Genomic DNA, 26532 nt, shown 5'->3' on the forward strand with positions numbered 1-26532 from the left:
TGGTCCCTCCATTTTGGAGACTGTTCACTCACTCAAATCCCTAGTGTGTTTGATTTTCTGTCTTGGAGCAAAATTATCTTCATACTTGCAGGAAAGTAAGCTTTGGGGATCCCATTATACCCACATCTGCAATGAGGTTTTCAGGACAAGTGTTTTGCCAATTGAGTTTTACCAAGCACCCCAGTCTCTATCCCTTATTTCCTATTTTTAGGCTGTACTAGCTTAGGAAGGAGAACCAGTAGCACAGTAGTAGACATTCCATTGTCCACATGCTTCTTGATCATCTTGTAGTTCTAAAGGCTTAATTAATTAGTCTTTAAGCTGCAGTTTCATATAAATAATAAATTATGCATTCTAATTCCAAAATATTCCTCTGTTTATTGAACATATTCTTTAAATACTCCGACTTGATGAACTGGAATTTTTCATTCTGTCAGTCCATTTACTCCCCACATGTAACTTCCCACATGTACTGTGTAGAATCCCCATTCTACTATTTCTCAAGATTGTCCCATTCTTACACCTTTTTGTTTCTTTAGCCAGTCAAGATCCTTACACTTCATAAATTTAAATATTATGAAATGAACCCTGGTCTTTGGGACCCTCATTTCATTTTGCTTAAACCATTTTGAATCTAAAATCCAGGAGCTGGGGTGCCATTGTTTCTCACCTCATAGTGATATTTACCAATTTTGGTGTAAGTCCAGGCACACACTGACCATTTTACCATAAAGCGTGAAGTCCTGCTTTGCTACCTTTTAGTCCCTGTGTTACCATTGATACTGTATCTATTACCTAAGAAGCATGTTGTGATCCTGATGGAAGCAAATACAGAAACATTACTCCTGGGCATAAAAAATGAAATTTGGAAATGAAAAAAAAATCAAAGTACTAGTGACTGGGGGTTTCCTTGTTCATTTGTTGGTAAGAATTTACATAGATACACGTGGTCTGAAAACTGCATCAGTGGGTCATGTCTACATTGTGTCAATCATCCAGCCTAAGACCCACAGCCTGTCACTCATCCACAAGACACACAGCTTATCAAAAAATCTGTCCGCAAACCCTCCATAGTCTGTCAATTATCCATAGGGAAATCCCACAGCCTGGCAATCATCAATAAGAATTGCCTAAGTCCTGTCAATCATCCACTGGAAACCTCCTTGTCCTGTCAGTCATCTACAAGCAACTCTCAACTCTCTGTCATCCAGAAGAAATTTTCACAGCCTGTCAATCACGCATAAAAAATAGCCATAGTCTGTTAATCATCCACAGGTCATGTCCACAAGCTTACATACAAACCTTACATGGAGATCTGTAACTTGTAAGAGTGTTGAGTGAGGGTACAACCTCAGAGAGAGAGACAGAGAATGGGATAGGGGAGGCACACAAGAATCAGTGGAGGTTATGAATCATAGCCTTGGGGATACAGAACCTGGGGTGACTGGCTCTTCTAGCTACACAGCAAGCCCACTGGAGCAATTCGAACATCGACCCAACCACAAAACTTTACATCCAATTTTTTTCCTGTCTACAGTCAATGAAGGAACAGGGCTGGAGTGTAGAGGGCCGCAATAACATTCGCCACCACAAGATGGCGCGGGCCTCCGCCGCGCCAGCCGACTTCCTTTCAGGAAGTTAACTGTGTGTGCATGTGCAAGAGTGCCTTCGTGCCAGGTCTTTGCCCACTCCGGGGTGTGCCTAATGAGATCTTGGGTAAGCGACCAATCAGGTGTGGATGTGCCGCGCTAGGGTGTATATAAGCCGCGCCCTGCCGGCGTCCCGGGCCTCTCCTTAAGATTCAAAAAATGTTTAGCTGCAGTAAGAATTCGTGTGTTCCCATGTATTCTTGCTGGCGAGCTCGCGCGGGACACTGGAGGAGAGACTGAGGGAAAAGCCAACCACTAGCCTACCCAACTTGAAACCCATCGCATTGTCAAGCAACAGTCCCTGACACTATTAATGATATCCTGTTATGCTTGCAGACAGAGTCTAGCATAGGCTGTCCCATGAGAGGGTTCACCCAGAAGCTGACTTAGATGAACACTCCCAGCTAAAATTGGATGGATCTTGAAGACTGTCATGGAAAAATAAGTGGAAGGATTGCAGTCCCTCAGACGATAAGAACGCCACAGGAAGACTAACGAAATCAACTGACCTGGACTCTTAGGGCTCTTAGAGACTGAACCACCAACCAAAGAACATACAGAGGCTGGTCCTAAGCCTCAACACACATAGGTAGGAGATGTGCAGCTTGATCTTTGTGTGAGTCCCAAACAATTACAGCATGGGTTATCCTAAAGGATGTTGCCTGTATGCAGAATAGGTTCTTTTTTTTTTTTTTTTTTTTTTATTAACTTGAGTATTTCTTATATACATTTCGAGTGTTATTCCCTTTCCTGGTATCCGGGCAAGCATCCCCCTCCCCATTCCCCTTCCTTATGGGTGTTCCCCTCCCAACCTTCCCCCCATTGCCGCCCTCCCCCCACCAGTCTAGTTCACTGGGGGTTCAGTCTTAGCAGGACCCAGGGCTTCCCCTTCCACTGGTGCTCTTACTAGGATATTCATTGCTACCTCTCCCTTCCCTACAATCTTAGTGTTGTTCTTGATGGTGACAATTACTTAAGTATGAATATTAAAATGATATTAAATGATTTGAAAAACTCAGAGACAAATATTTAGAAAGCTTATGACACAGGAAATACGGAGACTGTTCCAACACAACAAAAGAACAGCAGTACCAGGATTACTACATAGTTCAGTAGTTCAGTTCGTGAGTCATGAACCAAGACAAAGAATAAGCTAGATCAGCTGTTGGTCCACTTCAGTATTTTTTATTTTGACACAGTTTGCCACTGAATTAAAGGTCATGTGTGTCATTGGCAAATGTTCTACCATGAATAAACACCCCCAGTCCCTGAGTCTGAAATTTTATAATTTCTGACTCTAAAAATGACAGCATAAGCCACATGTTTAGAATTATACATACATAATCACAGGTAATAAATAGTGTTTCCTAATGATCTGTTTGAGTTTTGAAATGTCCAATGCAGCAGAAAACTACCTTTTGCTAGGAGGTTTTCTGTAAACTTTCATCCTGTAATGAACCAGCAATGTTCTTGATACTGCAGTCCAAGACATTTTTTTGTCATATTTCAGATGGAGCTTTCAATGTGGATATATAAATAGTTCATTTCCTTCCACATATTCTGGTATTGTAGAATTATAAATCTTGTCCTAGACTTTGTTAATGTTTAGCTCTACAAAATGATCTTACAAAGCTATATTCCTTTCCATATGAAATAAAATTGTTTATGCTGAAGTTCCCTGTTTAGTACACATGTTTACCTATTGTTTATGTTGAGCCATTATTTCCAGACAACAGATCTGTGCTTTAAGGTGAGCCTTTCTAGAGAGAGCTCACTCTCATTTCAAAACTTTAATGCTCTTTGAAATATTTAATTTTATTTTTTCTTATTCACTTTACATCAAACTCACTGACCCTGTCTCAGTCTCCCTATTCTACAGTCCTTTCCGGTTCCCCTTCCCCTTCACCTCTGAGCAGTCATGGATCCCCTATATATCCCCACACCCAGGCACTTCAAGTCTCTGCAAGGGTAGACACTTCCTCTCTCTCCAAGGTCAGACAAGGCAGCTCAGCTAGAAGGAGGTATCCCATGTATAAGGAACAGTTTTTGATAGGCCCCATCCCAGTTGACTGGGACCTATAAGAAAATCCAGCTACTCTTCTGCTACATATGAGTGGGAAGGTGTGAGTCCAGCCCGTGTATTTTCTGTGGTTGGTGGTTCAGTCTCTGAGAGCCCCAGGTGTCCAGGTTATTTCACTCTGTTGTTTGTCCTCTGGAGTTCTTATCTCCTTGCAGACCTGGAATCTTTCCTCCTAGTGTTCCCTAAGAGTCTAATGCCATACATCCCTGAGCAAGGCAAATCTTGTCATTAGAGTTTTTAAGTGGGAGGAAGGGAGGGAGGGAGGGAGGGAGAGAGGGAGGGAGGAAGGGAGGGAAAGAGGGAAAGATTGTGTGTATGCTTTCTCGAGCCTTTTAGTTTGTGCTCTATTTAAAACTTAACCATGCCTCATGTTTTCTCTTGTGAAATTCGGGAGGATACCAGTCAATAATCATAATCATTTGCTGAAAAATGAATTAAAGATTATTTGCCTAGACCTGTAGTTCCATGAATTACATCCCAGACTGTGGGAGGTAGGAGACACACAGACCTTTGTGAGTTAAGTCCAACATGGTCTATGGGGTGGGTTTCAGACCAGCATGGCTACATAGTGAGATCCGGTTTCAAAAAAGAATGTTTGTAAACATCTAAACTAAGACACAGGGGACTCAAATATAAAGGGCTTCAAATGCTCGCTAAATGTTTTTCTTATGAATAGTACGATAACCATAACTTTAAAATCTATGCCACAGTGCAAGAAGACCAGCACATAAAAAAAAAAGTGAAGCATGTCAGATTTAACAAAGGTAAGATTTTTATATCATATATAAATTTACTATATTGTAGCTGGTCTTATTCACCCTAGATAAAATAGTGCAGACATTTTAGCTCCTCTCCTACTGTGACCACACAAGGCAGCCCAGCTAGCAGAAAGGAATCCAAATGTGAACAGAATGTGAACCTGCCCTCAGTTCAGTAAACCAGGAGTCCACATGAAGAGCACATGAAGCTGCACATCTGCTACCTGTGAATATGGGGTCTATGTGCATCCTTGCGTGCTCTTTGATTGGTGGTTCAGTCCCTGTGAGCCCTCATGGTCCCCTGTTGGTTAATCTGTAGGTTTTCTTGTTGTGTTTCTGAACCTTCAATGGCACTGTCCTCCTTTGAATTCAATATCCTTCACCCAACTCTTTCACAAGACGCCCCAACCTCCACCTGATATTTATTTGGCTGTGGGTGTGCACATCTGTTTCTATCCAGGGCTTGATGAAGACTCTCAGAACAATTAGCCAAGGTTTCTGTCTGCAAGCATAGCAAAATATCATTAATGGAGTCAAAGATTGGCTCTCTTCCACAGGGTGGGTCTCAAGTTGGTCCAGTTATTGGTTTGGTATCTCCTTAATGTCCGTTCCATTTTAACCTGCCTATCTTGCTGGTAGGATAAATTTTGGGTTGATGTTTTTCTAAGTGCTTTGGTGTTCTCCTCCTTCTCCTGGAAGTCTCCCCTGTGTACAGAAGATGACCACTGAAAGCTGCATATCACCTGCTGCTAGTAGGCTCCGCGAGTCTCAGCTCCATAGATAGACTGCTAAGAGCCCCCATGGTTCCTGGTCTTTGTTTCACGATAGAGATGCCTCTCCACTGGTATCTTCTGTCCCAGCTCCCACACCACACCTGCTCTGCACCTTAGTTCCCCTCCCCATCTCCCACAAATTTCCCTCCCTCAATTGAATCCTGATATCTATTTCATTTTCTCTCCTGAGTGAGATTCACGCATCTTCCCTTGGGCCCTCATTACTTAGCTTCTTTAGGTCTGTGCACTGTGGCCTGGTTATTCTGTAATTTATGGCTGCTAAGGTCCTCACCTTTAAGTGAGTACATACCATGCCTGTCCTTCTCGGTTTCAGTTACCTCATCCATTATGATGTTTGCCAATCCCATCCATTCTTAATTTTTAGAAAAAAAAAAACTGTCAAGTTCCTTTTCAAAGGGGGTTGTAAATGTGTCCTCCCACCAACAATGGAGGAGTGTTTCCTTTGCTCAATATCCTTGCCAGCATGTGCTGTCACTTGTGTTTTCTATTTTAGCCATTCTGACTGGGGTAGGATGGAATCTAAGAGTTCTTTTTATTTGCATTCAGTGATGACTGAAGACTGAACATTTACTATTTCTCTGCCTCCTGAGATTCCTCTGTTGAGAATTCTCCATCTACCACTTTACCTCACTTTCCAATTGGTTTATTGGTGTCTAACTCCTTGGGTTTTTATATATAATTTGACCATTATTTCTCTTTCAAGTGCAGGACTGGTGAAGATCTTTTCCCAATGCGTAGGCTTCTGTTTTGTCCTTTAATGGTTTCCTTTGCTTTACAGAAGGTTTTCAGTTTCATGAGTCCCCATTTATCAGTTGTTGGTCTTAGAGGCTGGGACATTGGTGTTCTGTTTAGGAAATTGTCTACTGTACTAATGTTCCAAGGATATTAATGTTTCTGCTTCAATGCTGAGGTCTTTCATCCATGTGAACTTGAGTTTTGTGCAGGGTGATAAATACTCATCTATTTGCATTCTTCTTCATGCAGACATCCAGTTACACCTGCATCATTTGTTGAAGATACTTTCATTTTTCCCCCATTGTATGGTTTTGCCTTCTTTGTCATAATCATGTGTTGGTAGATATGTGTGTCTTTTCTTTGATTTGATTCCACCTATCAACTTTTTGTTTCTGTACTAATTCTATACAACTTTTGTTATGATTGCTTTGTGATATGTCTTGAGATCAGGGATGGTGATACCTCCAAGAATTATTTTATTATTCAAGATCTATATCTATATCGATATCTAACTCTATCTATCTATCTATCTATCTATCTATCTATCTATCTATCTATCTATGTCTTAGCGATCTTGGGTTTTTTTTTTTTTTTGAAAGAATTGCTCTTTCAAGGTCTGTAAATAACTGTCTTGCAATTTTGATGGGAAGTGCAGTGAATGTGATGATGCTTTTTATAAGATGGCCATTTTCACCTTGTTAATCCTATCCATCTGTAGCATAGGAGACCTTTCCATCTTCAGATGTCCTGTTAATTCCTTTTTCAGAGACATAATGTTTTTGACAGACAGGACTTTAAGTAGCTTGATTAGAGTTGTACTGGGCTATTTAATGTTCCCTGTGGTTACTGTGAAGGGTTTTGCTTGGCTAAATTTTTTCTTATCTCTTTTAACTATTGTATGAGGGAGGGCTGCTGGTTTTCAGAGTTAATCTTGTATCCAGACACTTTTCTGTAAGGGTTTATCACCTTTGGTGTAGGTGTACTTTGGTAGATTTTGCGAGGTCTCCTTTGTATGTGGGCAGCTTTGCTTACTCTCTGGTTTTAAGTTTCTCTGCATTTAAGTTGTTATTGTCTATTGGCTGGTTTAGGTATGCAAATTTGATCACTGAGGTCTCTAAGACTTTTAACATGAAGGGGTGTTTGTTTTTATATGGCTTTATCAGCATCTAATGTGATGATCAAGTAAAATTTTTCCATAACCCCACCCCTACCAGCTGCAGCTATCCATTCATTTTCATGGCTGTCAAGCCATCTCCTCTGTATCTCCCCAGACCCGATCCTGAAACACTCAATTGTCCCAAATTTACCCACTCCCACCTAGTTCCTTCCTTCCTCTGCCTCCTCTGACTATTTTACAGTATGTTCTAAGTTAGATTCAAAATCCTCTCTTGGTTCTTTCTTGCTCATCTTCTTTCGGTCCTGAGTATAGTAGTGATATCCTGTACTTTATTGCTAATATCCACTTAGAAGTGAGTATACACCATCCATGTCTTTTGGGTCTGGGTTATGTCACTCAGGAAGATACTCTCAAGTTCTATTCATTCACCAGCAAAATTCATTATCTTTGTCCTTAGTAGGTGAATGGTATCCCACATTGTCTTTTTTCATTTTAAAAATTTATTTTTTTAAGATTTATTTTATTTATATGAGTACACTGTAGCTGTCTTCAGACACACAGAAGAGGGCATCGGATCCCATTTCAGATGGTTATGAGCCACAATGTGGTTGCTGGGAATCAAACTCAGGACCTCTGGAAGAGCAGACAGTGCTCTTAACTGCTGAGCCAACTCTCCAGCCCATAGCAGCCTTATTTATAATAGCCAGAAGCTGGAAAGAACCCAGATGCCCTTCAACAGAGGAATGGATACAGAAAATGTGGTACATCTACACAATGGAATATTACTTACCTATCAAAAACAATGCCTTTATGAAATTCATAGCAAAGCTACTAGAACATAGTTTAAGATGTGGTTCTTTGGTATCGTGTGACATCTTTCTGACTACACCCAGGAGAGTTATAGCTGGCCCTGGAGGTAGAACTATTCTCAGTTTTCTGAGAAACCACCCAATTGATATCCAGTTATTGTTGACACCCACCAGTGATGGAGTAGACTTCCCTTTGCTCCACATCCTGCCAGCATTTACTCTCACTTGAGTTTGTCACCTTGTTTTGTGATGGGTGTCAAATCACATGTCAGTGGGTTTGAGTAAGCAGCCCTTGGTTTTGTTCTCTGTATTGTTTGCCATGTTTCTATGTTTAATTTTCATACCATCTTCTCTTGAGCCTGTTTGCTTCTTTTTTTCAATATTTCAGATTTGATGTTTAGCTGCTTTTATGAAATTGCTCCATTTTATGAAGGGACATAGTGCTATGAACTTTCCTTTTGCACTGCTTTTATTGTGTTCCCTAAGTTGGGATGTTTTGTGCCTTCATTTTCATTGAATTCTAGAAAGTCTTCGATTTCTTCTTGCACCAGTGGTCACTGAGCATAGCATTGTTCAGTTTCTATCAGATTGTATGCTTTCTGTTGTTTTCTTGTTGATGTAGTCCAGCTTTAGTCCATGGTGACCTTATTAGATGCAAGAGTTTTTTGGGGGGATTGTTGTTGGTTCTTTTTTTCCCTTTTCTTTTATCTGTTGATGTAGATCTGTATCTATATATGTTCAATTTTGGAGAACATTCCATGAGATGCTGAGACGGTACATATTTTTTATTTGTGTGAAAGGTTCTGTAGATATCTGTTAGGTCCATTTGGTACATGCCATCTATGAGTTGCATAATTTTTCAGTTTAGTTTCTCTTTTGGTGACATGTCCTTTGGTCATAATAGTGATAATATGTAGTTGATGCCCCCTACTCTTAATTTGTGAGGTTTGAGGTGTGGTTTAAGCTTTAGCCAAATTAGTAAATGTTTCTTTTATGAAGCAGGATGCCCTTGCATCTCAGGCATTGTTCAGAATTGAGACATCATGTTGGTGTATTTTCCTTTGATTTGTATGCAGTGTCCTTTCCCATCTCTTTTGATTATTTCTGATCGAAGGTCTATTTTACCAGTTATTAGATTGACTGCTTCAGCTTGTGTCTTGGGTCCATTTGCTTTTCAGTCCTTTGGTTCAGCCCTTTATTTTGTGGTAGTTTTTATCTTTGTGGCTGAGTTCCGTTTCGATATGCAACAGAACGATAGATTCTGTTTATACATCTGCTCTCTTAGACCCTGTCTTTTTGTTTGGCAAGTGAATCTGTTCCTGTTCAGAGGTATTAATGACTAACGATTGCTTTTACTTATTATTTTGATGTTGGTTTGCATGTCTTTCTCTTCTATTGGTTTTGCTGTGTGATTATTAATTTCTTCTGTTTTGTTGAGTTCAGTTACTCTACTTGTCTTGGAGTTTTGCTTGTAGCATCCCTGGTAGGTATGGATTAGTAGAAAGATATAGTTTGTATTTGGTTTTGTCACAAAATATCTTTTTACTCCATGTATGTTGTTTGAAAATTTTGTTAAGTGTTGTAGTCTGGGCTGACAGTTGTAGTCTCTTAGGGTCTAGAAGACATCTCATTGGCACTTCTGGCTTTTAATTCTCTGTTGAGAAGTTCGGTATATTTCTGATTGGTTTGCCTTTATATGTAATATGTTACTTGCCTCTTTCTCCTTGCCGCTTTTTAATTTTCTCTCTTTTTTGGTGGATTTACTGTTTTGGTTATTATGTAGCTGGAGGATTTTCTTTTCTGGCACAATAAAGTACTATTTGTACTTTAAGCTTCTTGTGTGTAGATAGGCATCTTTTTCTTGAAGTTTGGGATGTTTTCTTCTATGATGTTGTTGAGGATATTTTCTGTGCCTTTAATCTGGGAAACTTCTTCCATTCCTATTTTTCATAGATTTGGTCCTAATTTCACATCCTGCTTGTCAGGCTGTGTCTTTTTAGTGGGGAAGATGAGTTCACTTATATTGAGAGATATTAATAGCCAATGAGTGTTAATTCCTACCATTCTCGTTTTGTGAAGAGATTATTATGTGTTGGGAACACTAATCAATTTGGTGTTCTGTGAGGTTCTTTTATGTTCATAAGCATTCTTTCTTTACGTTGTATAAATTATCTTCTATGATTTTGCTGAACATATGTTCTCATCCTTGGAGCTCGTACTCTCCACTTTTGCTCATGGCTATTATTCTTAGTAGGAAATTTCACAGTGTCTCAGACTACCTGAACATTTTGGGTCAGTCATTTTTTTAGGTAACCTTTTCTTTGGATGATGTATTAATTTCTTAAAGTATATATTCTATGCCTGAGATCATCTCTTCCAATTCTTTTATTGTGTTGGCTGTGCTTCTGTTCTTGTTCTCTTTTGTAGATTTTCCATCTCCAAGGTTCCATCAGTTTGTTTCCTTTATTTCTTTTTTTATCATTTGCAGGTATTGACATGTTTTATTCATTTTTCACCTGTTTGATTATATTTTCCTGTACATTTTAAGGGATTTATTAATTTCTCCTTTAAATTCCTCTATCATATCAATAAGATTGGTTTCAAAGTAATTTCATTGTGCTTTGATTGTGTTAGGATATCCAGGTCTTGCTGTAGTAGGATATCTGGGCTCAGGATGTGTCATGTTGATTTGGCTCTTGTTGAATGTATTCTCATGCTGGCCCTCAGCCAACTGTTTATCCCTGGGTGTTTTTCAGGTGCAGTGTCCTGAGGTGGGCTCTGGGTTTTTCTCTTTTTACGGGTGAAGTTGAGACATTGTCTCACTAAATTGTAGTTCTGTTTGTCTAAGGAATCACAGTGATCAATGTGTTTTTGCTTCCTCAGTGTTGGTATTCATGTTATGCACCACCAGACCCAATCTGTTATTCTTTCCAGAATCATTAGCCCAGAGTAAAAAGAATCACAGTTGATTATATTCATACTGGTAAGGATTGGGCTTCCTGTCATTCTGAGAGAGTTCAGTTAGGATCATCGCAATTGTTTACGGCTATTTATTTCTAGACATTAATGTTTGATAAATTGCTGTCATCCTTGATTTGAAATATATAGGGAATGGATTGGTTCTAAGTGAAGTAATTGGCTACAAATGAATATTTACTCTAGAATACTCTCTAGATTGCTCTTATAGACATTGATACTAATAATGAGTCTGATTATTCGTAATATTCTTCTATACTTGTAATAATACATTCTTTGTTTTTATTTTCAGAAGTATTTGTTTTTAACAATGAAAGGCCTTTGTCCCGGTAAGGTTTAACAATACATTAATACTAGAGAAATGCAAAGATAATAAGTAAATTATTTTGGGTATACTTTGAGACTTGTGTCTTACAGGTCCCACAATATTCTGAATATAATTTTAGGTTGAAAACTTGTTCGGTGTATTTCATAAGAAAATGAAAATTATACTCACCCACCATTTCCAAGAACAAACTATACAGTTTTTAAAAAGAGCCTGCTAGGATTAACTGTGCAAGTTAGTGTCTACTTAAGATTCTTTGGCTTTTCAAAGCCTTACTAAATACTTGTACACTAAGACCCACACTCATAGTTATCATTTCAGTCATTCATCTTGTCTGACATGTTACATAATTTGGAATGATTCTCAGTCAGTCATTACTAGAGGATGGCAACAATTTCTTTCCTCCTTTGGCACCAGCTATGAATGCAAAGGTGTAGCATATATCATAGATGTTGGAAGACACCCATGAGTTGCAGTCCATCCAATGACAGGCTGAGAGAATTTGAAGGTGGATGTTAAGAATTCTCTCTGTACATTTATTGGGTGTTATGGTTATTCTGAAGGGATGGATATGTACAGGATTTTGGGTGTCTAGATGAACAAACTATATCTTATCTTGGTGGGCGGTTTATGTCCTTATAAGTTAGTTATAAGTTAATTGTGCGAATGTATTGTTCATTAAGTAATTAACATATGACTCTGGTTGCTGGGCTACAGTTTGTTGAGTCATGACTTCACTGGGTTGTTGGGAGTGTGAGAAGAGTCTGTGACAGGAAGCCGTGCTAGGCTATAGAATGCTTGGGGCTAGCTTGACATTTGGCCACACTAGCATGGCCCACGGAACGTGATGTGGGTTTCAGGTTGGGAACAACCCTTTATGGAGACAGTGTGTGAAAATGGAGGACAGAGAAACATCTAGAGCATGTGATTCCACCTGGCATTGGAACTCGAGGGAATCATTCACCTTTTAATTATTCCACAAGTCCAATGTCTTCCTGAAAGTTCCACCCGTCAATTATCCATTCATATGATCTGCTTTCCACAGTAACAGATCCTTTGAATCTCAATAGGTTAGCTGAATGTATAGAACTAAATGACCATGTGACAATTATTTATCTCTGTATAAAAGGGGTTTTTGCCTTCCACATCAGTTGGACATGAACATACAGGTGAAGGCCCATCCATTCCTGTCCAGGATGCTAGGTTAGACACTGGTTTGGTAGAAAATTAAAAGGTGTATTTCAAGCTAATTCTGTGCTCATTAAGAGTAATTACCTCCACAAGAGAAGACAATTATGTTGTTCTCTTTATTTGGGCTCTACATCAGGAAAACATTTTATAAATACTATCAAATGACTTATTTCCTCCATGTTTAAAATTTCCTAAATCATACAAGCTAATGTCAAAAATCAAGATTCAAACTTTTCCATACTAAAACTGTTCAAAGACTCCTTGCAAAATATGCATTTTAACTTATACTTGGAAGTGCAAACAGTTTCACAGTCTCAATGCGCTTAGTCTTATTGTTCTTTTTTTCTGTTATTACCTTCTTATGTTCATAAAAACGCATAAATGGCACAGAAACAGGCATATTGTGACTTCAGGATTCATTCATGCATGAGTTAAGAAGGAGCAGCTTGAACATTACAAAAGCAGTGGTGGGTTTTGAAGAGTTCTAGCAGCAACAGAAATCTATTTGATGTTCGACAAGCAAACCACTTGGGTGATACCATCATAGATAGTGAAATATTCACAAAGTATCATGGGAAAAGGTGCTTTGTTGCATCAGGGGCAGAGACTGTTATGATTAATGTAGTCAGGGGACTAATTCCATTGCATCTACAGATTAAAAATATCACTTGGTATAGCTATGAGAGCAAAAGCTGGAAAGGTGTGTGTGTGTGTGTGTGTGTGTGTGTGTGTGTGTGTGTGTGTGTGTGTGTGTAACTGTGTAATGGTTTCATTTGTGTTGCTAAATTCCTTCCCTTTTTTCCACATGGGGAAAAGTTGAAAGGAAAGTATTCCCAGACTTGTAATGTAATATAAGTTAGGAAATCAAACAAGAAGTAATTCAATGCATTGGATTAATGTTTAATATGAATATTAACATAACATTCTTAAAATACCCCGCAGTCGAGTAAGATCACCAAGACAGCTAAAATCCATTCTGAAAACATCTATCCAGCATAATTCAGGTAAGATTAAGTGTAAGTCCTCTACTGATTCTACCCTTACTATAAAAAGAATAAGGAAATCAAATACGAATATATTTATATTCTTTGTTCACTTGCTGGCAACCATTTTTAGACTATAGATTTATTAAGGTATTGTTTCTAAGCAATGTCAAATTCAAATTATACCGTCTGACGTGTTAGCTTCTTCAAATTGAACTACTCATGCGTGTAGTGTCTTATGATACAAAAAATACACTATTCCATGATTTGTGTCTTCTCTAGACACATAGCAGTAAGTTGACTTTGTAATAAAATACATTTTTATTTCAGTTTTTATATATAATATATATATGATTAATGCTACGTATTATAGGTGTTAGTGTCTGTAAAATATGATAAGGTTAAAAAACAAACCAAAACAATATTCAATTACTTTCATTATGTTTTGGAGACTAAATGTTTTTAGCATAATCTGGAATTTTTCCCTTCATAATATTTCAATCATACTTATTTGATAATTCATAGATTATCTTATAGTTATTTTTAGATGTCTTCCATTTAATGTAAATATCTTGATATTATAAATATCTGGCTCACTCAGGAACCCTTGGAGAAGTGAATAGTGTGTGAGATTTGTAGGTAGTGCTGGGGAATAAAAACTGATATTCTTAGCATTCAATGAAAGCGGCTTCCATATGGGCTACTCTGACAGCACCTTTTCCCTGTAGTCCTATTAATTAGCAAAAGATATAGTGCTACTTGATTTATATGCTGCAAGACAAAATTTCCAGTAAAAACAACATTGACACAGTAGATGGAAGGTTGAAAAACCACATCATTCTCCAGTACACAGCACTGAATGATCCCTTGATTGAGTCTGAATAAGATTAGATTCCAACAGTGGGAGAAGCACCACAGAATTTATCCTTTCAGCAACCTACACCACAGCATCTCTCATACCTACTGTGCCTTTGGAGAGAGCCAGCCAGAGAATAGTGTAGAGGAACCTAAATGACCCTCTTCACATAACCCTGAGGGAAACAGAATTATCATAATGTGGGTGTCTTTTTTAAAAATGTATTTCAGCACTGGAGTTTTGTTTGTGTTGTCGAGGACTGAAAGAGGCCCCACACATGCTGAGCATACGGTCCACCATAGAGACATTTTCTCAGCCCATTTGTTGATAGGACAAAAAACTTGCTCTGGTCATGGGCAATGCCAAGGGGTGTGCAGTGGAGTTTTACATACTGTAAAGGAAATGAACTAGGGTTGTTCATTCTCTGAAGCATGTTTCGAGGGCAGGCTTTATCCAGAGAGTGAAACTTGAGACACACTATGGTTTATATGTGGAAATATATTTTAAAAATGTTTTATGTGAGATTGCTGCTCTATCTGCAAGTTTCTTTCATGCTTCTCTCTCTGGAGTAATAATTCATGTTGCATAACTACTAAGGAAGTCTTTCCAGTTGCTCTTGCCATGGCCGGCAATGGAAGTTGATGTTGAACTTCTTTTTGATGGAAATGAGCTAGGGGTCAATGCTAGATCTGAGGGCCCTTAACATCTTCTTCAGAAGATCTCGACTACAGTAACACACTGATCTCTCAAGAGCTTTGTCACACTTGCAGCTGGAAATGTTTTGTAAAGTTCTTTGGGTCTCCTATACTTGACTGTCCTGCAATGACAGTCACCAGAGACTGTGCTTCCCGGTGGTAGCAATGAATGTTCCTCCACAGTGAAGGAAGTTCAAGTCGACCTTTGTAGCAGCCCCTTTCACTACTGTATGAGATGAGCATGCTCACTTAGAGCGCTGCAAACAACCCCAGTCCAGAGGCAAAAAGCAGCAGTGGCAACATGACGCTGTCCTTTTAACCCTTCACTATGGGACAACAATTCAGGCTAAGATGGTAATTTCTGTGTCTGATAGTGATCAGGATCATAGGTAATTTGCACAACAATTTTTATAAGTAGTAACTTTTGATGAAATTTTCTCTTTGTCTTTAAAATATACTAGGAAATGGGAAGGAAGGTTTTTGCATATATTTATTATTTACAAATAATTATTCACTTTAAAGGCTTTTCATAAATGGTGCCAAAAGATATAGGGTCACAAATATTAGCCTTTGCACTTATTGTCATGTTTCCTATAGTTGTTTAGTGACAAATTTTGCTTCCCTATTTAGAAGCTGGTATGCAACTTACAGGAAGATCACCGTGGTAAGAATGTGTGCATTGTACAATACATTAATCTGTAAAAAGTATAATGTTCAGAACATGACACTGTCTTTGCCTTTGTGTACAACGATTTCAGCTTCTTTATTTCTTCTATAATCACAAGCTAAACAATTATTTGTAGAGCAAACCATGTTCAAACTACTAGACCTATCTCCCACACAGCATGAGATATGGACAAACATCCTTAGGAAGGGAGATGATTCAGTGGATAAAGTGCTTGCCATGAGTCTGTGAGAATGGAAGTTTGGATTCTCAGAATCCACATGAAGTCTGATGATCTCACCTGCATCTGAATCCTGGGGCACGTACGATGAGGCAGGAGGTGGTGACAGAGAATCCCCTGAAGTTTACTGGCTAGTTTGCCTGGGTTTCTTATTCAAGAAGAAGGGATTGAGCCACCTAACTGAGGTTGGAAGAATGTTGCATGCTGTTATTCTAAAGGCTCCCTGACAAGCCCTCCTTTGTTGTTCCTAGGTGTGTGAATGTGGATAATGTCAGCTCTACCTCCTCTGTGAAGGTAAAATGCTTCTTTGTGAAATTAATTTTCTTATGAATTTTGTTATAATTCAGCAATAGTGTAACTGGGATCAGTTTTATATGGAAAGATTGCTCAAGGGAGTCTACATTGTAGATGTGGAGATTTCTACAAACTGCAAGTGAGCAGTAAGTCCTTGTGGGTAGTGGTGGCCAATAAGAGAATGGACTCAAAATACATAGTGAGTGGAAGATTGAGCACAGTCCTTGTACAATAGAAGATGTCTGATGTTTGACAAGTATTGTTTGCAGAGATGAGTACACATTTGACTGATTTTAAAATGTGACTCTTACTAGACCATAATATTTCTTTTTTAAAAATTCTTTATTAGATATATTTCTTTACTTTTCCAATGTTTTTCCCCTTCCCGGTTTCCTGTCCATGAGCCCCCATCCCTTCCCCCTCACCCTCTCCCATACGGGTTTTCCTGGAGTGGAGAGATGGCTCAGTGGTTAAGAGCACTGACTGCTCTTCCAGAGGTCTTGATGAATCCAATTCCCAGCAACCACATGGTGGCTCACAACCATCTATAATGAGATCTGATGATCTCTCCTGGTGTGTCTGAAGACAGCTACAGTGTACTTATATATAATAAGTACTTCTTAGTAAGTCCAGACATTTCTATAATCCAGGAATCTCCTAAGTGACTTGACCCTCAGGAAAATGCATGCAATTTTTTTCATCTTTATTAACTTGGGTATTTCTTATTTAGATTTCGATTCTTATTCTGTTTTCGGGTTTCTGGCCAACATCTCCCTAAACCCTCCCCATCCCCCTAGCCCCTCCCTGTCGCCTTCTCTATGTGTGTTCCCCTCCCCATCCTCCCCCCATTACCGTCCTCCTCTGCTAAGTTGTAAGTAGGCATATTAGAAGATATTTTATATTTAATAATGAATTTTAATTTTCATGTGTCAATATCCTGTAATTCCTAAGTAATAAAGTTGATTTAAAAGCATGCATCCTAAAAGAAAAGAGTTAATTTCGGGACCAAATAAAAAGTTAACTGTCCCCTCTGCATTGCAGGGAGAATCAGGGAGAAAGATCCACATAAAACCTAAGAAGAGCCAGAACAGTTTTAGAAAATCTGGAGTTTATGTGTCTTCTCGGGTAGACCCAATTCTTGAAGTATGGGAAGAAAATACATCTGCAACGGTAATCCCCACTGATGTGAGAAGTAACCTATTTCCTTTTGTGAAGGGGAGTGATGGGTGTTTGTGCCTATGCCTTCCTAGTGCAAGTAGTGAACGAGTAGAGAAAGATCAGCCTTGAGCATTCCCTTCACACTCTCCATATCCTCACTCCTTGCCAGTCACTGCATTAGGCAGTGCTTCTCAACCTTCCTAATGCTGTGACCTTTAATACAGTTCCTCATGCTGTGGTGATTCCCAACCATACAACTGTTTTGTTGCTACTGCATCAGTGTCAGATTGATAATATCATCAACTGTAATGTCGTATTGGTATTTTCAGAAGGTCTTTGCCAACCTGTGTGAGACTGTTCTATGCCCTCCTCCAATAGGGTATGACAGACAGGTTGAGAATCACTGTCATAAAATGTAATAATAGTAAATTAGACTATGGAAACAGAAGAAAAAACAGAAAATGAGCATGTTTTTAACTCACTGAGGAGAACTCATAAAAATACAGAAACCAAATAGTACATGCTCCTGGAAATAGGTACAGTCAACATGAAAGCGACCACCATAGTTGTGTTTCATTTACTTTGGATTGACTGACTTTATGTGTGTGAATGTTTTGCGTGTATTCTGTCTGTATACCATGTGCGTGTGCTTCCCACAAAAATCAGAAGAGGTCATTTCATCCTTTGTTCTTGTTGTTCCAGAACTTTGTCAGCCAATATTATGTGTTTTACAAAGCAAAGCCAGGTGTCCTGGAGGAGCAATGAATGTTTTAAACTCCTCAGCCCCTTTTCCAGCACACAGATTTAATATGTTTGATAGGCAAAAAGATTAAAATTATCATCAGGGGAAATAAGAAGTCAGTCTTCTGATATTTCTTAACTTCCTGGACAGGACCTCAGCATTCTGGTTTTACCCATTGAAGTCCAAAGTACTTATAGGCAGGGTGCCCACAACATGTGGCTGGGTATGTTGGAGTACACAGTTAATTCACGAACTCATAAAGCAGGCAGGGTGGTCTCTGTCAGTTCAAGGACGTCCTGTTCTTAATTTATTTGGGGAGTAGGAGAATGTAAGTTGAATTGTGGGTATCAAAAGATAACTTGTATGAATGAATCTTTCCCTTCCTCTGTTTCCAGTCTCAGGTATCAAATTCAAGTTATCAGTCAGGCTTCCAAGTAGGTTTATCACATTTGTAGCATGATTTACACTTTGGTTAGCATTAACAGACAAACAGTAGATAAACTCTGCATGTGTGTGTGTGGGGCGGGGTTATTTAACATTAACACAAATGCTAAGCAGTGCATGGGAGGATCAGACAAAGAGATGTGAGTTCATGTGTTTGAACACTTGGCCACTGTTTGGGAGATTGTTTAACTTTTGGGGTCTGGCCTCGCTAGCAGAAGGTTTTCAGTGGTAGATTTTAATGGCTGTGACTACTTGTGGTACCAGTACTGTGTTATCTGCTTCCCGGTCTACCAGCCTGTGAGAACCAATAATGTACTGCCAAAAGTCAGGCCTCCCTGTTCCTTCCTTGAAATAAGTGACTGGTTTTCCCCATCAGATATTTTGTCACAGAAAGTACAGAAACAAATTCAAAAGTAACAGCCATCTTTCCTGTTTAAATCCCCTTTCAGAAGTTACAAAGCAAGCAGAAGGGTGTGTCTGCTGATCTTACACACACTACTTACTCCTTACTCCACTGCATACTGTCAACACGTAGCTAACTACCTTCCTCTAGACCTCTAATTTCATCATTAGGAAAGAGGAAGTTCAGATATAATTATTACACATAATGGAATCATTAGAAACTGTAAATTTATAGAAACCAAACTCAAATGCTCTTCGTTTATGCCTAGATCAATTTGGTTTCCAATTAACTACTACAGGTGATGAACCTGAGTAATTTTTATTCTAGGAAGAACTTAGCAAAGACATGGAACTCAGGTACTTTTTATTTTTATTTTTATTTTTTTTCTTTATTTACTTGAGTATTTCTTATTTACATTTCGATTGTATTTCCCTTTCCCGATTTCCAGGCCAACGTCCCCCTAGCCCCTCCCCCCTGTTCCCCTCCCCATCCTCCTCCCATTACCTCCCTCCCCCTAACAATCTTGTTCACTGGGAGTTCAGTCTTAGTAGGACTAAGGGCTTCCCCTTCCACTGGTGCTCTTACTAGGATATTCATTGCTACCTATGAGGTCGGAGCCCAGGGTCAGTCCATGTATAGTCTTTGGGTAGTGGCTTAGTCCCTGGAAGCTCTGGTTGCTTGGCCTTGTTGTTCATATGGGGTCTCAAGCCCCTTCATGCTCTTCCAGTCCATTCTCTGATTCCTTCAACGGGGGTCCCGTTCTCAGTTCAGTGGTTTCATGCGGGCATTCGCCTATGTATTTGCTGTATTCTGGCTGTGTCTCTCAGGAGAGATCTACATTCGGCCCCTGTCGGCCTGTACTTCTTTACTTCATCCATCTTGTCTAACTGGACTGCTGTATATGTGTGGGCCACTTGTGGGGCAGGCTCTGAATGGGTGTTCCTTCTGCATCTGTTTTAAACTTTGCCTCTCTATTCCCTGCCAAGGATATTCTTGTTCCCCTTTTAAAGAAGGAGTGAAGCATTCACATTTTGATCATCCATCTTGAGTTTCATTTGTTCTAGGCATCTAGGGTAATTCAAGCATTTGGGCTAATAGCCACTTATCAATGAGTGCATGCCATGTGTGTTTTTCTGTGATTGGGTTACCTCACTCAGGATGATATTTTCCAGTTCCAACCATTTGCCTATGAATTTCATAAAGTCATTGTTTTTGATAGCTGAGTAATATTCCATTGTGTAGATGTACCACATTTTCTGTATCCATTCCTCTGTTGAAGGGCATCTGGGTTCTTTCCAGCTTCTGGCTATTATAAATAAGGCTGCTATGAACATAGTGGAGCACGTGTCTTTTTTATAAGTTGGGGCATCTTTTGGGTATATGCCCAAGAGAGGTATAGCTGGGTCCTCGGGTAGTTCAATGTCCAATTTTCTGAGGAGACTCCAGACTGATTTCCAGAATGGTTGTACCAGTCTGCAATCTCACCACATCCTCGCCAGCATTTGCTGTCACCTGAGTTTCTGATCTTAGCCATTCTCACCGGTGTGAGATGAAATCACAGGTTTGTTTTGATTTGCATTTCCCTTATGACTAAAAATGTTGAACATTTCTTTAGGTTTTTTCCCAGCCATTCAGCATTCCCCAGCTGTGAATTCTTTGTTTCGCTCTGAACCCCATTTTTTAGTAGGGTTATTTGTCTCCCTGCGGTCTAAATTCTTGAGTTCTTTGTCTATTTTGGATATAAGCCCTCTATCTGTTGTAGGATTGGTAAAGATCTTTTCCCAATCTGTTGGTTGCCGTTTTGTCCTAACAACAGTGTCCTTTGCCTTACAGAAGCTTTCCAGTTTTATGAGATCCTGTTTGTCCATTCTTGATCTTAGAGCATAAGCCATTGGTGTTTTGTTCAGGAAATTTTCTCCAGTGCCCATGTGTTCCAGATGCTTCCCCACTTTTTCTTCTATTGTTTGAGTGTATCTGGTTTGATGTGGAGGTCCTTGATCCACTTGGACTTAAGCTTTGTACAAGGTGATAAGCATGGATCGATCTGCATTCTTCTACATGTTGACCTTCTGTTGAACTGCACCATTTGCTGAAAATGCTATGTTTTTTTCTATTGGATGGTTTTGGCTCCTTTGTCAAAAATCAAGTGCCCATAGGTGTGTGGGTTCATTTCTGGGTCTTCAATTCTAGTCCGTTGGTCTATCTGTCTGTCTCTGTACCAATACCATGCAGTTTTTATCACTATTACTCTGCAATACTGCTTGAGTTCAGAGATAGTGATTCCCCCTGAAGTCCTTTTATTGTTGAGGATAGTTTTAGCTATCCTGGGTTTTTTGTTATTCCAGAGGAATTTGCAAATTGTTCTAACTCTGTGAAGAATTGGATTGATATTTTGATGGGGATTGCGTTGAATCTGTAGATCACTTTTGGTAAAATGGCCATTTTTACTATATTAATCCTGCCAATCCATGAGCATGGGAGATCTTTCCATCTTCTGAGGTCTTCTTCAATTTCTTTCTTCAGAGACTTGAAGTTCTTATTGTACAGATCTTTTACTTGCTTGGTTAAAGTCACACTGAGGTACTTTATATTCTTTGCGACTATTATGAAGGGTGTCGTTTCCCTAATTTCTTTCTCGGCTTGTTTCTCTTTTGTGTAGAGGAAGGCTACTGATTTATTTGAGTTAATTTTATACCCAGCCACTTTGCTGAAGTTTTTTATCAGGTGTAGTAGTTCTCTGGTGGAACTTTTGGGATGAACCATAGAATGTGAAGGAGAGAGAATATTACAAAATCGTTATTTCGAGGAGAAGCAGAGCAAAACATCAGAGGCCAAGAAACACATTTTGTCACTTCTTTTTATATATTTCCATCTTAAAAGGTACCATGAGTTTAGATCCCAAAGAGCAGAATAGTGGTAAGTTTAAACCTAAGCATGTCCACATTAAAGATTTTTAAAGACTCTGGGCCGTTTACTCATCCTGAAAGGAAGCAGACGTTACTGAATATCATTGAATGTAGTGCTAAATATCGACGGAATACAGAAATAGTTTGGGGACTATAAATCAAGGTCCTGACTTTATCAGAAGGGTGATGAAATGAATAAAATCAGTGAATTTTAAATCAAAAATAACAATGATAATTTTCCTTATAGGATGAAAAAACTAAAATGGAAAATTTCCATTCCGTGCCTTCTGAGGCTGCTGCTGATGTTGGACCTTCCACTTCTACTGCTGACAGCCTGGATGCTGCTGAGCCTGCGCAGAATAAGTCCACCAAGGAGGCTGCCAGTCTGACTGCAGTTGAGCCTGAGCCAACTAAGTCCACCATTGCCGCTGACAGTCTGACTGCAGTTGAGCCTGCGCCAACTAAGTCCACCATTGCCACTGACAGTCTGACTGCAGTTGAGCCTGCGCAGACTAAGTCCCCCAAGGAGGCTGCCAGTCTGACTGCAGCTGAGCCTGCACTGACTAAGTCCACCAAGGATGCTGCCAGTCTGACTGCAGCTGAGCCTGCGCCGACTAAGTCCACCACTGCCGCTGACAGTCTGACTGCAGTTGAGCCTGTGCCGACTAAGTCCACCAATGCCGCTGACAGTCTGACTGCAGTTGAGCCTGTGCCGACTAAGTCCACCACTGCCGCTGCCAGTCTGACTGCAGCTGAGCTTGCGCTGACTAAGTCCACCAATTCCGCTGACGGTCTGACTGCAGATGAGCCCGAGCTGTCCCATACAAATGCTGATGACAGTACTGTGTCAGGTGACTCAGGACCAGCTAGTCACATTGGATTGGATTATGTAGTTGATTTACCTCTTTACAAGGAGAGTACAAGGTACAAACCCCATGCTGACCCAGAGCCCACTCCTGGTTCCTGCACTTGTGATTCCCTTGACTCCATTCAAATGACTAACCTGACTCTTTTGATATCCCTTAGTGAAGAAGAAATATTTTATACTGCTTCTTCAGATGAGGAATCTTCTTTTATTCCTGACATAGAAGAAGGTCTGCCTGCTACTCAGGCACCTGTTGATAATTTTGATGCTTCTGCGTCAGCTGAACCAATAAACCACAGCATGAACCCTCTCAGGGTGGGTGGATATCTTCCGGCACCAGCGATAGCACACATCCCCTTTTTGCCTTTTTTATGGCTTGTATCCTCACTTTTCTCTGTCATAACATGGATGAAAATCCAAATTCAACATGCATGGCATGAAGAAAATGGCCAAGGAGCTCCCACTGACAAAAAAGTTGGATCAGATTAGTTAGACAAAAATAGTAGCTTAAAATAGATGAATTTTTTTCCCTTGAAACCTAGGTCTGTTTTGTTAATAAATTTCATGCTTCTATAGGGCTATTCATGAATAACCTAGAACCTGAAACTTTTTTTCAATTTATATATTTTTAGTAACATGATAAATCCAGTTTGGACAAATACAAGTGACATGTAAAACTGTTTTCTGATTGGTTGTTTTCTAGTCTAGAATGAGGAGATTATGGTCACTCCCAGTGAAGACCTTGTGTTTCCTGAATGACTAAGCAGGGGTAACTTCCTGTTAAATGTTATTGTCTATTTAATGCTGTCATTCTGAACTCTGACTTCTGAGGTTAGCATAGCCTTTGACCGCAACATTCCAAAAGAAGCAACTTCTGAGATTAAAAATAACAAGAGAAGCATCCACCTTCTCACTGTTTCTCACTACATTGATCCCGATGATAATGATACTGATGTTGTTGATGCTGGGCATGACAATATCACCAGTGATGTGCCTGATGATGCTGTTGATAATTCTTGTTTTTCTTCTAGTGGCTGCGGCTCCTGATCCCTAGACCCTTGATATTCCTCCAGGATCGATTGGAATGCCACAGCAGTCTGTGTGGGAGAATTGATCATATATATAAATTGTAGAGTTAAAGGTATAATGTGATAGTAGACTGAAGTAAAAATTTATTGTTTCACTGGAGACTCAGTTGTGCCATGTGATGCTTCCTAGAAAAAATGTTCAATTATTTTCAATTTTATTTTTTACTTGTTTACTTTACATCCTGCTCACTGCCCCCTCCCTGTCAGCCTCTCCCACAATCCTTCCCTTGCGCCCCACCTCCTTCTCCTCTGAGAGGGTAGGGGCCACTTGGTTATCTTCCCACCCTGGAACATGAAGTCTCTGTGAGACTATGCCCTTCCTCTCCCACTGAGTCCAGACAAGGCCGTCTAGATAGAAGGACATATCCCGCATAGGGGCAACAGCTTTAAGGATAGTCCCTGCTGCAGTTTTTTTTGGGACTCACACGAAGATCGAGCTCCATATGTGCTACCTATGTGTGTGGAGGCTTAGGACCAGCCTCTGTATATTCTTTGGTTGGTGGATCAGTCTCTAAGAGCCCTAAGAGTCCAGGTCAATCGATTTTGTTAGTCTTCCTGTTGCGTTCTTATCCTCTGAGGGACTGCAATCCTTCTACTTTTTCTTCCATAAGAGTCTTCAAGATCCATCCAATTTTAGCTGTGGGTGTGTACATCTAAGTCAGCTGCTGGGTGCAACCTCTCCAGACAGCCTGTGCTAGACTCTGTCTGCTAGCATAACAGGGTATCATTCAGAGTCAGGGACTGTCGCTTGTTCAAGGGATCAGTTTCAAGTTGGGTGGGTTATTGGTTGGCTGTTCCCTCAGTCTCCCCTCCAGCCCTATTCCTTCATTTCCTGTAGACAGGAAAAAATTTGGATTTAAAGTTTTGTGGTTGGGTCGATGTTCCAGTTGCTCCACTGGGCTTCCTGCATAGCGAGAAGAGCCAGGATCCCCATGCTCTGTATCCCCAGTGCAGTGAGTCACAAGCTCCAGTGATTCTTGTTGCCTCCCCTACCTCAGTCTCTGTCTCTCTCTGAGGTCGCCTCCTCACTCACCACCCCTATCTGTTGCAGATTTCCATTCATTATCATAGTTCCCTCCCCCTCCCCACACTGGACCCTCAGTGACCCTATTCCTTCCTTTCTCCTTTCCCAACTGCTTCCCTTCATCCATATGCCTTCCATGACCCTTCCATATTCTCAATTATCCTTTCTTGTGCCCTTCTTTTGTTCAGTCTTCTTGGCTCTGTGGAGTGTAGCACTGGGCATCCTTTATTTTATAGGCTCCTTACTGAGAGGGGAGAGGTCATGCTTAGCTTCCTTTTCACTGAGCCCCACTGGATTGCATACCTACTTTAGGCTCCTAGGCATATGAGAGCTGCGTACCTGAAGACAGCAGCTCATAGGCCTTCTGTACAGAAAACAGAAACATTGAGTTAGTTTATCAATTCTTTTCCATGGTCTCCTTTAGAGCCCGTTATTGGGCACATGTTTTAGGTCAAGAAGTTAATACATTTTATTTTCTTTGTCTATCATTAAATTGATTAGATTTATATGTAGGAGTTTTTACTGCTGTGCGTTTTCTATGCAGTATGTGTGATAGAACCCAGTGCTGGTTCCCCTGGAACTGGATTTACAGATGGTTGGTTTTGAGTGGCCAGCGATGTGCTAGCAATTAAAACTGAGTGCTCTACAAACAAAACTAGAACTCTTAACTGCGTCTCCATCTCTCTAGGCCATATGTGTGTATGTATGTGTGTGTGTGTGTGTATGTATATGTATATGTATGTTAATATTATACAACATGGTAAATTTCACCATAAGATAAATTTTTATCATGAAACTTCAATAAATTTTCTAGTATAGTGCAAAAATTTTCACCAAGAGATATTTACACCAATATGACTTGTGCTTGCAGATGGGTCAAACAAAGACATTTTGAATTGGATCTATAACCCTGAACCCCAGTATAAACCTTGTGTACATCTTGTGTGTGCATTGATCCACATGTGAAGGATAGAGACTGATATTGTCTTCCTCTCTATTTCCTGTACCCCACTCACATGTGTAATTGTGTGGGTCAAAGGACAATGCCACTCTACAGTTCTGTTCCGCCACATTGTGGGTTCTAGGGACTGAACTCAGGCCATCATCCCTCTGTATGGGTTCCACCCCTGGTCCCTCAGTTCTGGGGACATGTTCATTCACTCAAATCCTAGTGTCTTGGAGCACACTGATCTTCATCCTTGCATGAAAGCAAGTTTTGGGGATCCCCTTATTTCCACATCTGCAGTGAGGTTTTCAGGAAACGTGTTTTACCAAACACCTCAGGCTCTAATCCTTATTTCCTATTGTTAGGCTGTACTAGGTTATGAAGGAGAACCATAGCACAGTAGTAGATATTCCATAATCCACATGCTTCTTGATAATTTTGTAGATCTAAAGGCCTTTAGTCTTTAAGTTACAGTTTCATATAAATAATAAATTCTGAATTAGAATTCCAAGATCTTCCTCTTTATTGAATATTTTCTTTAAATACACTGACTTGTCCTACTGTAGTTTTTCATTCTGTCAGTCCATTTACTCCCCACATGTAACTTAGATGTGTACTGAGTACAATACACATTCTACTATCTCTCAAAATCGTCCCATTCTTAACCTTTTGTTTCTGTGCCCAGTCTCAGAGCCTGTAAATCATTCATAGGTAATGTCAACAGCCTGTGAATCAACCCCAAGAAACACATACCAACTCTGTCACTTCTCTAAAGGACAAGCCTACAGT

General features: G+C 39.8%; 1 protein-coding gene across 1 annotated transcript; it reads left to right on the plus strand.

The window, feature by feature from the left end:
• Window positions 1-10805: 10805 nt before the first annotated feature.
• LOC148000467 (uncharacterized) lies at window positions 10806-23873 on the plus strand. The gene is made up of 8 exons (XM_087589584.1): window positions 10806-10830; window positions 11211-11247; window positions 13377-13438; window positions 15599-15632; window positions 16125-16167; window positions 17209-17337; window positions 22068-22744; window positions 22847-23873. The coding sequence occupies exons 1-8, from the start codon at window positions 10806-10808 to the stop codon at window positions 23172-23174; spliced, it is 1335 nt and encodes a 444-aa protein (XP_087445710.1). The 3' UTR covers window positions 23175-23873.
• The last annotated feature ends 2659 nt before the right edge of the window (window positions 23874-26532 follow it).

The sequence above is a fragment of the Rattus norvegicus genome, chromosome 16 (assembly GCF_021556685.1).
Source record: "Rattus norvegicus strain SHRSP/BbbUtx chromosome 16, alternate assembly SHRSP_T2T, whole genome shotgun sequence".
In the NCBI taxonomy this organism is placed as follows: domain Eukaryota; kingdom Metazoa; phylum Chordata; class Mammalia; order Rodentia; family Muridae; genus Rattus; species Rattus norvegicus.

What these genes read in the sequence shown, in the direction of transcription:
- LOC148000467 (XM_087589584.1), top strand. Translation starts at nt 10,806, where the DNA reads ATGTGTTTTTGCTTCCTCAGTGTTG. An exon ending in CTTACAGGAAGATCACCGTG is followed by an intron (nt 15,633 to 16,124) that starts GTAAGAATGTGT and finishes TGTTGTTCCTAG; the next exon opens with GTGTGTGAATGTGGATAATG. An exon ending in GCTCTACCTCCTCTGTGAAG is followed by an intron (nt 16,168 to 17,208) that starts GTAAAATGCTTC and finishes TCTGCATTGCAG; the next exon opens with GGAGAATCAGGGAGAAAGAT.